The 16,855-nt window shown below is 48.6% G+C and overlaps 1 protein-coding gene across 1 annotated transcript; it reads right to left on the reverse strand.

The window, feature by feature from the left end:
• Positions 1-12,719: 12,719 nt before the first annotated feature.
• Positions 12,720-16,478, reverse strand: LOC105703053 (G1/S-specific cyclin-D2). The gene is made up of 2 exons (XM_012431136.2): positions 16,197-16,478; positions 12,720-13,044 (listed from the first exon to the last, which is right to left on the reverse strand). The coding sequence occupies exons 1-2, from the start codon at positions 16,392-16,394 to the stop codon at positions 12,766-12,768; spliced, it is 477 nt and encodes a 158-aa protein (XP_012286559.1). The 5' UTR covers positions 16,395-16,478; the 3' UTR covers positions 12,720-12,765.
• Positions 16,479-16,855: the final 377 nt, after the last annotated feature.

The following is a 16,855-nucleotide window of genomic DNA, read 5'->3' on the forward strand; positions in this document are numbered from 1 at the left end:
CCCCGGAGCGGGGGACCACTGATCTCTGTACCGACTGAACAGCTGATTCCCACGTGTTTCATATTATCTCTTAATTCCCGCCCTTGGATTTTAATAACAACCCTTTTTTTTCTTTATTTTTTTAAACCTTTTTTATAGAGTGCCAAAAGCAAGACCCGTAGAGTAAAAAATTAATTTCTAATACCGGCGTACTCGTCCGATCGGATTTTTCATCATATGAGATCAAAGGGAATTGTTTTTATTGTTTCCCGAGGGAACAGACCCCCGGTGTATATTCAGTTAGTCCAGAAATCAGTGAAGTGGATAACCAAGTCATTTCCACTTTCCTTCGACCCCCTATTCGCTATCACTCTATCTTCCTCTCGCGCACGCTCCGGCGCATCGCTCTCACTCGCTCCCACTCATTCGCATTAAGTACTAGGGGTATATTCCTCTCTCGCGCAGCCCGTTTCGAGAGACGGTCAATCGGGAACGACATTTTCGAAATTCCCCCCTATACGCGCACCTTCGCGGGCCTCAATTTTGTTATTAATATATATTTATTTATTTATTTATAGATTTATACGCTATCTAGGTACGTAAGACTGAACGATGTACGCGTACGTTCTATCTTACGCTCGCACAATATTTACACGGTATCGTAGAATCGACGGGCCCTATTTTTTTTTTCCATCAACATCTTATCAACATTCGCACCTTAGTTCTCTCACGCTCTTTAATATATATATGTGTATATATATATATGTGCCATAAAAATTCAGGAGTACCGCTCCCTTCGCATAAACGAGACCTCCACTTTCGCGAGCGCCATTTTCTTTTTATAACAATTCCTCCACTTAATCGGTTAACATTTCTCTCCCTTTTTTACAAGCTTAACACACGTAACTCGGAATTAGACGTACGAAAACTAGCGACTCGGCGTTGATAAACGCTTGTTAGGAACCGAACGGGATTAAAGAAAGAAGACGAGAGAGAGAGAGAGAGAAAAAAAAGAAAAATAAAGGGAAAAAAAAAATGATAAATCGCGTCTATCCGACGACGCGAGAAAGGGGGAGGAAAATGTCGAGAGAGAGGACTTCTTCCTCGTTTATACGTTAATGCTCGTTATAATTAAACCTACTCTACCTAGCTCGTTCGTTGCTTTCTTCGTATCTATCTTCGTTGAGGCGCGCATACATATAATATACGTATATGCATGTATATGGCCCTGTACGTGCACCTGGCGATATACATATATATTATATTTACATCTAGACCGAACGCTAAGTGACTTGGATATGACTATATGTATTATTATTATTTTTTTTGTTCCCCCATTGTGTTTACTTTTACTTCTGTGCTTTTTGTGTCCATGTACACGTCGGCCTCTGCACCCGTTCGCTAAAAGTTAAGTTCCTCCTCGCCGTTCTTCCTTCTTTAACCTTTCTTACACGTTAATTATACAGTTACAGTTTGCGTGAAGCGTATTGCGTTGCCTTCCCCCAGCAAGCCTCCCCTGTTTTCTATTTTTTTTCTCCACCCGGTTTTTTACATGTTCCCACCTGGATCGATGGTGCGGGACTTTAGACGAAAAGACCTATAGTGTGCTCACCGGTCGGCTAGACTCACGGAATCTTTTTTAACCCCCTCTCGATCCTGCGTAATCTATGGACTTAGTTTGGTTAGGTTTCGATTTTTTAACTTTTTATGGAGATATGAATTTCGACGCGGCGGCCTTCTTCTCGTCCACCGTCCCATTTTCATCGGCCAGGTTTTCCTCGATTCAACCTTCCCGTGTCTCTAGCCTAATCCGACATTTTTTTTCGTATCACCTCGGAGGCATTGCGTGTCTGGTGCATCCAATGGCGTTTCGACGACCAGCAAAGATGAATCCAGCCATTGGATGCTTCGGAACCTCTATCTCCCACCCGGGCTTCCATCCTCACCTCGACGTTCCCGTTCCGGGCTTCCGTGGCCCTAGAATCCTCTTCCTCGGCTAGAACTTCGAATCTCGACTCGGCATCCTAGAATCTTCGGAATCTCGGTGCAGTTTCCTGGTCCAGGAATTTTGTTGTCCTGGAACTTTGTCGAGTAGGAATCTTCGCGTTTATCTCAAGCTTCGAATCTCGAAGCAAAATCCCGGTCCAGGAATTTTGTNGACAGGATATCCGTCCTTAAAATCATACCGCGTTTACGGGGCAGAGACCCCATGGCATTTATTTATGCGACATTAATTTACAATGAAAAAAAAAAATATATTAAAAAAATCTTGAGTCTTGAAATCTCGTCCTTCCTACCTCTTCGACAGGATATCCGTCCTTAGAATCATACCGCGTTTACGGGGCAGAGACCCCATGCCGAGCCATTCATGCCGTTTATTTATGTCGCATCGGGCCTAGGTCGTCGCATATTCGCCCGGGTGTACCGGACGGTTTTTGCGGGGACATGTGCCCTGCACCTGCTCTGCCGGCTTCCCGTGGTGGTTTTTGCGGAACGGCGGAGGGACTCGTCAATGGCGATTCGCCCCGGATCGCCGGAATTCTTCGGGGGTCCTCTTATCAGGGCTTATCCGAGTATGCGTACCTGTTCGATCGCCGTGATCCGAGTCAGCTCGTCGAGGAGTCCCGCCAACCCGTAGCCGCTCTTCCCCGTCCAGTCCAGACCGTGGAGGGCCACCGCGACGCTCGCCGCCGCGATCATGCTCGGCGTGTACATCGAGAACTTGTATTCTGAAACGAGGATCGCCCTGGTCAGACGAAAGGATATCCTGCTCGTTAAGTGGCATCCTAGAGGCCAATCCTTCGCGAAGCTTTTCCTCCGGGTGTACCGAGTACTTTCAAACTTTGCAACCTTATTGTAGATGCCTCGAAGTAGGTCCTGAGACTCGTTCTTTTTTTTTTCCCCCTTTTTTTATCATAAAATCTTGGAAGCACCTATGAACGAATTTTTCAGATTGAAATTTTATCAAATTTAAATTTTACATTTATCGTCAGGACCTTCTTCGCAGCTTCCACGTTTCACGTTGTAAAGTTTCAGACCATTCGGCAAACCGAGTTGGGAGAAAGGTTATAAACGAAACCTCTTCGCGTCACCTTAAGGTGATAATTAATGTCGCATAAAAATAAGGGTAATAAATAAGACCTATGTATTTCAGAGAGGTCAAATCGTTAGTGGGAGTACTCTCCGAATCGGGGGTACCTTTTGAAGCCCTAAAGTAGTGAGGTAGGTCCTGAAACTCCTGTATTTTCATTTTATCGACTTTACTTATTCCAGAGGTGCAGACGAGGACGTTCATTGTCCAATTTGACACGACAGGGTGAACATCGAAGGTAACGACTAGGTCTGAGTTTCGCGCCATATATATATAATATTAATGATACATATCATATATATATATAAAATATTAATCATACATATCATATATATATATATTNAAAATTTCGATTTGTAACAGGAACATAGGATAACCGAGGAGGTGGCACGGACCTTCTCCCGAGCAACAATTTTAAGGGTTGAAAATTTCGATTTGTATCAGGAACATAGGACAACCGAGGAGGTATCTCGCACCGCAAGAAGATTAACATTAACTTAGGTCTACGAGTGATTTTGAAGGATCAGGAATAGGCGATTAGAGGGTTCGCTAGACACGCTCGTCTAATTAAACGTACTCATTGTTATCGTTCAATAAGTTGCTTTATTGCAATAATTATTTTACAGTTTATTATACATCAGGTACCGCAAGTACATAAGTTCTCGCGCTCGTTTTTTACGATACGCTACGTTGTCACCACCAGGGTGCACCATGTACACGAGGAAGCCATTCATGACCGCCAGTGTACGTCGTGTATTACTTCAGCTGCTTCATCACCTGAAAGATTTTCCACCTTTTCATTACGCACACCAACAACTTCTATAGATGATATATTATTAACCTGAATCCACACGGTTTGAATTTGAATTTGATCAACCCAACAGGTTGAGCGTAGGTAGCGCAAAAAACTTGCGATGCATAAAATGGCGTCTGATCAGTAAACACGTTGAGTGAACGTACCCCTTCAGCAGATGAGCGCAAACCGATCTGTCAACAGTTGTCTCCTCTTAACGCACCGACTTCTAGCACTCGCTCGGATAGAAAGCGTAGAGATAAATTGCACACTCGGTGTAGATGATAAAACCAACGGCAAAATAGTAGCTGTATACAGAGTGTAGGCAAAACGAAGAAACCTTACCTTTAGGGCGCCGCGGAGCGAGCTGCGTATCCAAGATGGCGGCGGCGGCGGCGCGCGCGCCATCTCCCCCGCGACGGCGGAACCCGCGAGAAGGTGTCGACCTTCGACGTGTCATCTGGGGCGAATTTCCACCGAGTTCCATTATCCGCGCTAAAGGCGAAACGAAACGAGGAGGGGGGCAACGCCGAGTACGCGCGAAACCAGATCGCAGCCCGTTAAACGGCGCCGTACGGCGTGCGTACGCGCGGCGCCTCGTGCGCACGCGCGGCCGCGCAACCGTCGCGCGAACCGTGACGAGCCGGCACGCCTTTGTTTCATTCACCGCGAATGTTACCCGCGCGCGCGCATGCGCACACCCCTCGCGCCTCGGTAATCGCGATATAAAAAAAAAAGGAGGAAACGGATCCCTTGATACGAAATGACAGTTCTATATAATCTTACGTCTTGATAAAATAATGTAATAACATATGTAAATATTCTCACGTTCTGATAAAACAACGTAATAACATATGTAAATATTTTCACGTTCTGATAAAGCAACGTAATAATATATAATGTAAATATTCTCACGCGGTAAACGTTTTGCAAATATTTCAAGTGTCTGGTAAATATTAACAAAATGTACGATATTCGTTAAATATATAGAAAATATAGGGGAAATATTTTGTGCTACTAGGGATATGACCCCCTCAAATGGCAATGTGGTCATTCGGAGGTTTTTTCCCATGGCGTGGGATAATGGCTCGGTTCCTGATTTCCGCTCGATTTCCGTCCTCTCGAGCTGTCGCGACTCGCCTCGGGAGAATCGATCGAGGTTTCGCGAGCGATAACTCGCGATAACGAAGCGGGCTCTCGATCGGTCCGCCCTGAAGGGGGTTCATTCAGGGACGACGATTACCTCGCCGGGATACTCCAGAGTCCATTTCTCAACTCGATTCGTGGTTAATGTTTATTAAGAGAAGACGGGGGTCGGTAAGGCAGGCCCCGCTCCGACCGGTTCGGGCCCATGTAATCAGTGGATAAATAATTAAAGCAAATTGCGGGGATAGGGCATCGCACCGGAAATCTGCGATAACTCGAGAAGAGGTTTAGCACCTTGTTTGTACTTGCTCGTACTTGTTCGCACTTATTCCCAAGTATAAAAGTGTACTTACAAATGCCGCGGCAATGTCTTCTCTATTTTGCATATACTGCACGGATCTTTCTTCCTTTCCGTCCCCGCAAAACGAGGGCCCGTATGCGCGATATCGATAGAAACGGTCTCGGTATCGCTCGCTCGCGATTATCGCGAGTTATCGCAGGTATTACCGGTGCGATCGGGTGGCGGACTCGTTCGGCGAGTCGTGCGAAATAAACCGAGTTACGGCGGGCCCCGACAATCCGTAATGATAATGACTTCTGGGTAAGAGGGGGTAAATATATCGAGTTATCGCGCCCCGAAATCCCGACATAAGAAATCCGTTGATACTAACGCCACCGCGATTAATCATTGGAAAAAAGAATAGTTCACACAGGAAATCATTTCCCCACTAGCGCCCCGTACGGTAGGTCGTTGAACGAAAATGGAGAAAGTACTTGTATGATCGAAACAGGGCCATGAGATATTTCTAGTACGTACAAGTGCGAGAATTCTCGTACACCTAACAACCCCGTTCGATCGCCCGCACCAGTTGCGCCCCTACACGTTATCACGCGTGTTCTTATCACCCGCGGGTGGGAGGATCGACCCGAGGCGAACCCGGCAGTTCCACTGCGTCCAAGAAGGATCAAAAGTCAAAGTGTCGGACAGTTCGATTCAATATTCTTATTTTTATATAAAAAAAGAAGGAGGGTCTTATTCGGATCGATTCAAGGAGGGAATTTCGCTTCACTTAAAGTCGGCGGCGTCTGTAGAGGAAGAACAAGGACGCCCCCCTTCCTCCCCTTAATTCTACCTGTGAGGCTTCCTAGAAGTCGGCCCCCGATTTATCTGGCCCCGAAAACGAGGAATCGATAGGAGAGGTGCCAGGGCCCGCAAAAATGGGGAGGAGGGGCAAGGTGTTTACCATTCCGAGCGAGGAGGGCGAAACACAAAAGGTTCTACGAAACGACGCCCGGCTCTGAGAGAAACGAAGAGAGGGGGGAAGAAAAAGGCGAGAAAGAGGGAGAGAGAGAGAGGAAGGACAAGGCGGCATTCCTCTGTGGATTCGCCGACCGTTTTCGTCCCTCACGTCGAGTCGCGTTTATCACCGCGAGTCGAATTCGAATTGGTTCATTTTGTTTCTTTCTTTTTTTCCAATGCTTCCAGTTATAATTCTGAAGTTACGGCTCGGCAAAATTCTTCAGGAGCTCCAGGCATGCCTAGGAATATTTTTTCTTTTTTTTTTTTCGGGGGTCGTTTCCAAGGGAATCGACCGTTTATGGCGGTACGCTGGGAGACTTCAATGCCCTCCCATCCTGCACAGGCGATGCCGTATCTCCAGGGGAGGCATTCACGTTGAGTCGCGAAAGGAAACACTTCTTTTTTTTTTATTTCTATTTTCTTCCATGCCTGCACAATTTAATATGTATAGAATGACCCTTTCATGCCACCTTAAACGGTTTACCTCGAATGTCGGTGCAATCGACCTTGCGAGTCTGAGGGCGAGAATGCAAGATTGACGCGGCGCTTCCGGAATCGGGACGTATCTTCGGCATCCGCGAGGGTGGTTTCGATTGATCTCGGCAGGGTTAGAAAGAAGATGTCAAGAAGGGGATATCGAGGTTCCGTTTCGCCCGCGGCTCGTTAGAGGCTCGACAAAACTCGACGGTGGTCCGCGCGCGATCCGAGCGAGACGGCCTCGGAGGCGATCGGTGGCCCCGACTCGAGCCGGTGGCCTCATGGCCAAACTATTTCTAATGCCCTCGCGAAACGTCGCCCGAGTTGGCCCGAGTGGGCCCGAGTGGGCCCGATGCGCCGAAATCCGAGAAGGCCCGCTACCTAATTTCCAACCCGACCGCGAGGGACAGACTCTTCGGCGACTTTCATCCGCGATTAGCCAAAAAGAAAATGGCGGTACGTTAGATGCCCAAAATGACCACGTGAGATGCAAGGGAGACATTCAATTGTGCGATTAGCCGAAAAGAAAATGGCGGTAGGTTAGATGCCCAAAATGACCACGTGAGATGCAAGGGAGACATTCAATTGTGCGATTAGCCGAAAAGAAAATGGCGGTAGGTTAGATGCCCAAAATGACCACGTGAGATGCAAGGGAGACATTCAATTATGCGATTTGCCGAATACAAAATGGCGGCCGAGGTAATACGGGAGAGAAGCGTCATTTGTCTTATAAAATCGATCGCCCGATTGGGTCGTTCAATCGAATCGAGAGGAAACGGGGAGACGCGCGGAATCGGCACCGATTATGCGTGTTTATCCACTTGTGCAATCCAAAATGGCGGTATTTGTCCCCGAGAAGCCTCGCACGCGCGTGGACGAGCGATGTCACGCGGAATGCCGCCGATGCCCGCGATGGCACGTCATTCGTGCCTCGTTACATTTCTCTTCGACCCTTTTGCCTGCTGCAACGTCTAAACTGGGAATTGTCAGTCATAGCTCGCTTTTTAACCCTTCGAACACGGAGCCGTTTCGACATACGGGCGAAATTCCTCTGACCGTGCAGGCGAAATTGGACCAAACGTCGGGCGCTCTTAGTAGCCAAATCCAAGACAAAATCATGACAATTTTCGAAGTAATATGGATATCACCTTTAACCAGTTAATCCTATACGAGTGTACTCGTGACTTATATACGCTTTCTAAAGAGGTCGCAACAGCTGACTGGTTAAACTCGGAGTTTATGAAAATAATTAAGATAGGGAAAAGTTCGTGATTTAAGAGGATCAGCGATTTAAGAAAAAAAAAAAAAAAAATTCTCTTTTAACGATATTATGATTTCTGTCAACCCTGGGGACGGAGTCGGGCATCGACCGATTCCGATCGATTAATCGCCGATTTGCCGAGTCGAGTCTAGCGCTTCCGCGTGGCAACGCGTTCTCGACCTTTTTGCGCGTTTCCTCCTTTTTTAAATTCAGCCCGGGCCGAGCCGCCGCGACGTCTCCCGTAATTTACCGAGGCTCATTGTGGCCCGACACATATTTTCCAAATGCTTCGGCGTTTGCGCTTTGAATAAATCTCCATGAGCGGGAGCCTCGAGGTCGATTCGATACCTCGAAGTTAGTAGCTCCTTCGGTATCGATAATACATAAGCCCGCCAATGTCGATACAGAATCTGAGAGAAGGAAAGATTCGGATCGTGGAGAAAGATCGAGCGACCCACAGGGTTGGGTATTAATCAATAATATATAAATTAATACATAAGTCTTGGACTGACCCTTTCACGTATCGCCTTAAGGGAGACGCCGAGCGAAGGGACGCGGGGTGAAGGAAACAAGAAAAAAGAGAGAAAAAGGTGAAGAAGATGGATATCCACGAGAATGGAGCGCCCGAGCACCTGCCCCCGCAATTAGAGGGTAGCACGTGACCGCACGCGTATATCTACGGTGCACGGGCTAATTTGAAAGGGAGTCGGGCCGCTCTCCACCTGCTCTCGGTGTCTCCCTCTCTCTCTCGCCGCCAGCGCGGCGCCTCGGTCCCTCTCGCTCGCTCGCTCGCGCGCGCCGGAACTCGGCAAGCAGCGTCGGTGACGCGGCCCGCCAGATGGCGGGCTAACCTGTTGCCTCGTTTTTGACGTACACGTCGTCCTCGAGAGTGACGTGGATCCAAGATATCCGGCGGGCCGACCTTCGGGAACAACTGCCACCGAAGGTGTGTAATACCGACGGTGCCGAACGGGGTAAAGACGTCCCAGGTGCCGAGGATATCGAAAATGCTTTGGTATAAGTATGCCGTATGTATATGACACTACCATACCACCTTAACGGCGTCGACATGCCCAGGAAGGCGCTCATAACCTATGTACCAAGTACACTGCCCGCATCGTTAGACCTTATCTCCGTCTACATCCATTTATATTTTCTTTTACCTTCTCGAAAGTGCAAAGCATTTGAATTTCCTGCAGCCCCTAGGCCATCTGGGCGAAGGGAGGCTCGGCCGTGGAAAGAGGTCTTTCTCCTGCGGCGGTCGCAGCGGTACTAACGGTCGCGGCGGTCGCGGCGGTCCTAGTGGTCTTAGCGATCGCAGCGCCCCTAGCGGTTGCAGCGGTCCTAGCGGTCGGCGCAGTCGCGGCGGGGACAGCGGTCCGAGCGGTTGCAGCAGCGACAGCTGCTGCACGCAGCCCGGTGCGCGCCTGCGCCCTGCGCCCTGCGCCACCTGGCCCTCACCTGCTCCCGCGGATCCTGCAGGACCCACCCGGCCGGAATACGACCCTATAGGTATTCCGGTGGGATCTGATATCGGCCAATCCGTATCCGCCGGAATCGCGTATCCTTCCATCAACTGCGCACGCGCGGTCCCCCCATAAACTAGTATACGCGCCGATGATTATAAAGTGGCCTAAATCGCTTTTTGTTTTTTTCTTTCGGACTTGGACCACTTTTTTTCGTTCATCATTTCGAATCGTTCATGAAACTTTTCTACGAGCTGGGTGCCACAAATCGTTTCATACTTTAAAACGCGAATATGGAGACCCTAAGGTAGGTCCTGAAACTCATGAAATTTCATTTTTTATAAGCCATTTTTAAAATACCTGTAAACAAATTAGAAAGGAATTGAAATTTCATGAGTTCCAGGACCTTCCTTATAAGCATTCACGTTAAGTCTCAAACCATTCGGTAAACCGAGTCGGGAAAAAAACCCCGAGGAAGAGGACGAAAAGGATGAAAGGGGTCGATAAGCATCCCCGAGGAAGAGACCGATGCACCGGGTGCATCCGGTGCATCTCCCGTTTCCGATGGGGCAGGTGTTTCGCGGTCTTTTTCATAGCTTTTCCGCTCGAGCCTTAGTCGCGACAGATGCGTCTCTCTCCTTTTCTCCTGCCACCTTGCTCCTGGGGTTACCCGGGCATGTGCAAGCCAGGACGGGAAGTGGAATTTAATTGCGTCTGCAATTAAGCCGGAAGGTGCAACGGGACCCCCACACCCCGAGGGAATTTACGAGGCCGAGTGGAAACGGCACCGGAGCCCTTCCACCCTTTATCCCCACGTGGGGGAAAATGCCCCCGTGAAATCGCAGAACTCGAGGAATACGTAAAGTCCGCACGAACGTCCAGTCCCCTCGGAGAACCGCTGGTCCCTTTATTAAGGGGAAGAAAAAGGGAAAGGAATAAAGGGAGAGAGAGGAAAAAATTGCCGACAGATGGTTCGCGGGTGCAGAAAGGTTCGACGACTTCCCCCGAGACCCGTCAATTCCTTCCAGGGTGGATTCCCCCAGGACTTAAACGACTCGACCTTCCCCTCGACGTCTTTCGTGCCCAAAGGACCAAGTGAAACCCTTTCCTTGCAGATGCTGCCTTCAATGGCCCTGACACGCACTCAAGACCCAAACAAAAAACCCTTCCATTAGTATATACCAAAATTTGTATATCATCCTTCCAACAATTTTTCCGCAGGCAAATTCCGCCGAAAAAGTGGCGAGAAGTAATTGAAAGTGTCAGGAAATACAATATTAATGAGCAAAAAAGCCTTCCATTAGGATGCTCCAAAATTTGTATATCATCCTTGCAGCAATTTTTCCGCGGGCAAATTCCGCCGAAAAAGTGGCGAGAAATAATTCAAAGTATCAGGGAATAGGATATTAATTAATACCCACGAAAAGAAAAAAATCGTTCGATCGGGTTGAGCTTTTAGAAATTTATTAATGGGACGCCGCGATGCAGAAAATCTACGGGGAATTTTCGACTCGAAGGACCCGACGCGAAAACGGGTCCCGGCCAGGTCGAGGCGCACCAAGGACGCATTCGGGGCCTCCTCTTCGCCCCCCTCGACGAGGCCCACCGTGGGAAAGGGTGAGAAACGAGCCGCGAGATTGCGCAACCATCGGATCTGCAAAAGTCGCTCTGGTCGCCTCTAAGGCCGCTTTTGGGCCCCGGAGGCCTTGATACGAGACTTTCTCTAGTTAGGCCCGGTCGTTAGACGCTTCGCTCGCGGGAAATTGAGCAAATTCAAAAATATATATACATTTGATACGAAACATACGTGCCGACCAACAAAAAAATATATAATTGGATAAAACACCCTTTGGCTACGTTTGGTCCAATATCCCCTGCACGGTCAGAGGAATTTCGCCCATACGTCGTAACGGCTTCGCGTTCGAAGGGTTAATGAATTAAATTTCTTAGCGTCTTTCGTATCATCTTAAACGATCGATCTTTCTAATTAACTTCTATTATGACTTTTATCGTGGCAGGGCGGTGGGTACAACCCTTTGGCTAAGAGCGCCTAAAGACGCCCGACGTTTGGTCCAATATCCCCTGCACGGTCATAGGAATTTCGCCCGTATGTCGAGACGACCCCGTGTCAATAGGGGTACTTCGAGACCTAAGGGTTTACTCCTCGTAGCGAACTGCAGTCTTCCCTAGTTTCGCGTTTCCGGGGGCAATAGCAAACGTAAGAGCAATCTGGCTCGGTCGAAGCTTCGAAAGGAGAGATGGCGAGAAAGAGAAAAGGAAAGGCCGTCTCTCTCTCTCTCCTCGAGTAGAAAGAAATTGGTCTCTTAACGTTCCCAATCGGCTGCCGGCGGCCACGCGAGATACATTGAATAACGCTCCCCCGCGTATCAGCTGTTATCTATTTAGGCTTGCTCGGGCTATCGCCGGCTATTTGCCCGAGGCCCGGCCTCGGCGTTCTCTCAAATTCACGGCTGCCTGGAATCCACCTCGACTCCGTTTTTTACCTACTCCAAGGGACGGGGCGACACCCCGTAGAAATTCCTCACGGCATTATGCGTATGCAAACACGAAGTGTATCCTCTCAGGATGCCTACGGGTCGTCCAAAGTAACCCGAGATGCCAGAGAAATATTTTTCATTATATCAATATTTCTTATATATCGAAGTGAGTTAAATGCCCTTAAGATGAAGTAGAAAAACGCCCCTCGAAGGAGACACTTTCTCTTAAGGGCGTCGAATCGAACCGTCCGAAACTTCGACCCATCCATTAATTTCCATTTTTCTTTTATTCAACCATAAATAATTAAAAATTATTTATGAAAGGTACTTAAAGAATGAAATACCACGGGGCTCGAGACCTCTCTTAAAACCTCCATATTCCCGCAGTAAAATTAAAAAAAAAGAAACAATCGGTGCCCCCAGTTTGGAGAAAAGCGTCGAACTCTTCTGACGCTACTTTCGTCCCACCTTAACCCCTCGTCGTCAGGGACGCGGTTTTTTTTCCGCAACGCGGGCTTTCGAGGATTCATTTAAATCGCCGCGTCAGGAGTGAGGAAATTTCATTAAAGAAAAAAAAAAAAAAAAATTAAAAGAAACATTTGGTGCACCCAGTTTGGAGAAAAGCATCAAACTCTTCTGACGCTACTTTCGTCCCACCTTAACCCCTCGTCGTCAGGGACGCGGTTTTTTTTTTCCGCAACGCGGGCTTACGAGGATTCATTTAAATCACCGCGCCGGGAGTGAGGAAATTTCGTTAAAGGAGATACAAAAAATATTTTCTAAAACTAAAGGGAGAATCAAATGAGTCGCCACGCACCCACAGGTCGTCGAGGGTGATGGAGTTGTCCGTGTAGAAGACGAGGACCTCAGCCGAGAGGGGCCTGGGTTCCCTGAGCTTGGAGGCCAGCAGAAGGCAGGCGGTTCCCAGCAGCTGCAGCTGCGACTTCCGGATCGGGCATATGGACAGGAACCTGTCGACGTAGTTCATCGAGAGCGGGAAGACCTCCTCCTGGCACTTCTGGACCTCGCACACCTGAAACGGCCGGATGAAGAAATCAAGTCAAGGCCACGTGTCCTTAAGGTGATAAGAGAGCGTCATTCTCTGCATAGAAACGTCAAAATATTGATAAGGATTATCCTCCAAACCGGGCGCACCGAATTATCGGAAACTTTGACACGTGATAACGGAGGCCCCAACGAGGAACGCGATGCTCGTGAAATTTCACTTTTTAAACGGAAATATATTTTTCATTTAGCCTGGACCGGGAGGAAAATCAGGTTTTTTGTAAAAAGAAAATATATAAATATTTTTAATATATATTTTTGTGGGAGAAAAAAAAATATATATATATGCCACTTTCATATCACCTTAAAACCCAAACCATCTCGTTTCTGGTTCCCCGTTGTTTTCAAGGATTCCTCCCAGGCCATAAGGACCTTTTTTTACATGGGGTCGCGTAAAGTATATCTGGAGAAAGCGATGTACCCGACCGTGTGAACCGGAAACCGTGGTCGACCTTGGGGTTCAAAACCCATGGGACCCGGGACTACATCGGGAAATATGCCCATGGGAATCTCGGACGTGAATTGTACCCGATAGGACGAATCGCCACGATAAAAGGAGTTAAATGGAACCGACTCGTTTTATGCTCGGGCGAGAGTCCTTGGAGCTTATCCGGTCGGGCCGACGTCGGTCTGACCGCGTTTTAACCCTTTGAACACGGAGGCGTTTCGACATACGGGCGAAATTCCTTTGACCGTGCAGAGGATATTGGACCAAACGTCGGGCGCCTATAGGCGCTCTTAGTAGCCAAAGAGAGTTAATTTGTACGGCAAAAGGTTAAAGGAGAACTCGAAGCGAATTCAAAGTGAACTCGGTAATAAAAGACGGATTCGAGGTGAATATTAAGGGATTTAACCCGTTGAACACGGAGGCATTTCGACATAAGGGCGAAATTCCTTTGACCGTGCAGGCGATATTGGACCAAATGCAAACGTGGCTTGACCGCCTTCCGAGAGCAAGTATTCTAAGTCGACGAATCAAACGCTCCAACCGGTCGAATTCACGTTCCTCACTTAGTCGCGAAGGTCGCTTACGAATTACCAGTCACGCCGGTCGGGCCGCCGTTGCAAACGTGGCTTAACCGCCTTTTAGCGCTCTGGAATAACTAATCGAACATCCGAGTTCGCATTCCTCGCTTAGCCGTGTGAAAAATCAGAGAATTCCTGGCAGGACATTTTTTTAAGCGAAAAGTATCGAGCCAAAAATTTAAAAAGTCAATTCCTCCTCACATTGACGCGAAAGTCATATATGAATTACCGGCTACCTCAGTTTTGTCGCCGTTGTAAACGCGACTTAACCGTCTTTTACCGCTAAGGAGCTAAAATCGAACATCCAAACGATTCGCCCTCTAAGATTGAGTTCTCTTTACACTATCGAGGGAAACATTTAAATAAGTCAAGCGTTCTTTACATTGTCGCGAAAGTCGCTTACGAGTTACCGGTCACGCCGGTTTCGTCGCCGTTGCAAACGCGGCTTGACGTTCTTCCTGCGCCCCGAACTAATCGAACGTCCGACCCTGGATTTCGCATTCCTCGTTTAGTCGTGAGAAAAATGTGCGAATCGCTGGCAGGACATTCTTTGAAAAGTAAAGTATCGAGCCGAAGGTATCGATAAGTCGAGCGCTCCTTACAATATCGCGAAAGTCGCCATTGAAAACGCGGCTCGACGGTCCGATTTCTAGACTAATCGTCACTAGAGTTCCTAATCCTCGTTTAATCGGGAAAAAAAAAATGAAAATAATGAGAAAATCGCTGCTGGAATTTTCCAGGACCGAGCATTCCGAATTATCGAGCTAAATGTTCGTATCGGTGGGATGTACGCTTCTTGTTTACGTCGAATGGAGAGAAAAAAAAAAAATGTCACGTGATCAAATGTCATATCGAGATCGATGCTTCGTCCTGTCAAATTGAGCACCTTCCTTGGAAGCGACAAAAGAAATCAGCGAACAGCTGATCGGCCTACCGTGGAAAAACTTGATGTCAAGTAATCTAAACTGTCAAACCGAAAGATCTAAACGGTCGAATTTACGTTCCCTATTTATTGCACGAAAAAAAAAAAAATACGGATCGAGAATTTCGAAGGATACGATTCGTTTCCTGAAGTCATGTATTTTAATAGAGAAGTATTGACTCGCGTTCTAAATTCCAATATCGCGAGTCGGCGATGTTAACCGACGAGTTTGTAATTTAACCAGGTTTAAGATTTAACCCAGGGTTTTGCGCGACTTCCAAAATTCGCGAAAATCCAAACCGGCCGTTTCCTAAAGTTTAGTACCTTGACAAAAATTATTCCCTCGCGTTTAAAATTCAAATATCGCGAGTCGGCGATGTTAACCGACGAGTTTGTAATTTAACCAGGTTTAAGATTTAACCAGAATTCACTCAGACGCGATTCGACCGTTTCCCAGAGTTTATTATCTCAAGAAAAACTATTCCCTCGCGTTTAAAATTCCAATATCTCGAGTGAGTGAAATCAACCGACGAGTTTGGCATTCACCCGAAGGTCCGGAATCCGCGATCCGGAAAACCGAGGCGGACGCGTCGACTCGAGCCGAAGCCGTCTCCGGCGTTAGGATTACGCGGCCCCAGCAAAACGGAATATCCCCGGCATCGAATTAGAGCCCGCGGGATGAAACGGCACACCTCGTAGGAGAGGATTCCCGGAAGCGGCGTTATTCTCCGCGGCATTTAATCCGATATAAAAGTATCATTCCATCCATATAAAGTGCCCTCCCACTCCCACGAAAGTCCCAATCGATTCCTAAACAGTCATAATTACCCCCTAAAATCCATGCGGCTCTCGCCCAGCATAAAGGTAGTCTCTCACGAGACGATACATCGTGAGGTTCTATCCATACACACATATCCATATACTGCGGTATATATCAAAACATCAAAACGTTTATAAAACTAGTCTCGAAACAGGGTCCCCGAATAATTAGAGACTTTAGCCGGTAATTACATAGGCCCTAAGGAATAACCCGAGGCTCGTTAAATTGCATTCCGGAAATGAAAAAAGGTATTTATACGGGAGAAGAGAGAATATTATTCTATCGCATCGCGTTAAGCCACGTCGGAGGGGCTCCTCGGGGTGCGGCCACGTGTTCCGGAAGCGAAGCTCACCTCGAGCATCCACTCGGCGACGGTCTTGCGCATGAGCGGTGAGATGTCCCTCTGGACGCACTCGAAGTAGGAGCTGCTGGGCGCGTACCGCTCCTCGGTCTGTAGAAGGTTCCGGAGGACGCGGTCGTCCCCCAGGAGGGCCGGGTCGTCGTAAGCCCGGCACTCGGTCTCGGCGCTCTCGCAGCAGAGCAGGTCCATCTCGGGCGCGGCTTCGCTCGGCGGCCGCCAGAGGTCGGGCCGCGCGCTCGACTCGGCCCGGCGCCGCGGCCCTTTGTTCGCGCAGCGGCCCGGACTGTGCACGTGGTCGCGGCCCCTTCCCCGCGCACGACACCACCGGGTCGGACTCCTCGAGGACCGGGGCGGGCTCGAGCGGAGAGCCGCGGAGAGAGGAGTCCCTTTAAACGAAGGTCCGGCGCGGCCACTCTCGCACTGTCCCACCGCGATCCGACTCTGGCGACTTACCAGGTCAGAATGAGCCCGCAGGCCGCGCGGCGAGCCGGCCGGCTGGCCGCCCGGCGGCTTCCCCCACTCCTCCCCTCCCCACCCCGCGCCGACCAACGTTCGCGGCCAGGGTCGTACTCGCTCGTACTCGCTCAACGGTCTCTCCCTCCCTCCAGGTTTTTCCTCCGATTTTTACCGGCCTCCTGCAATCGTTACGT

Source organism: Orussus abietinus, unplaced genomic scaffold, assembly GCF_000612105.2.
Source record: "Orussus abietinus isolate OABI.00-Male unplaced genomic scaffold, Oabi_2.0 scaffold50, whole genome shotgun sequence".
Taxonomy (NCBI): Eukaryota; Metazoa; Arthropoda; class Insecta; order Hymenoptera; family Orussidae; genus Orussus; species Orussus abietinus.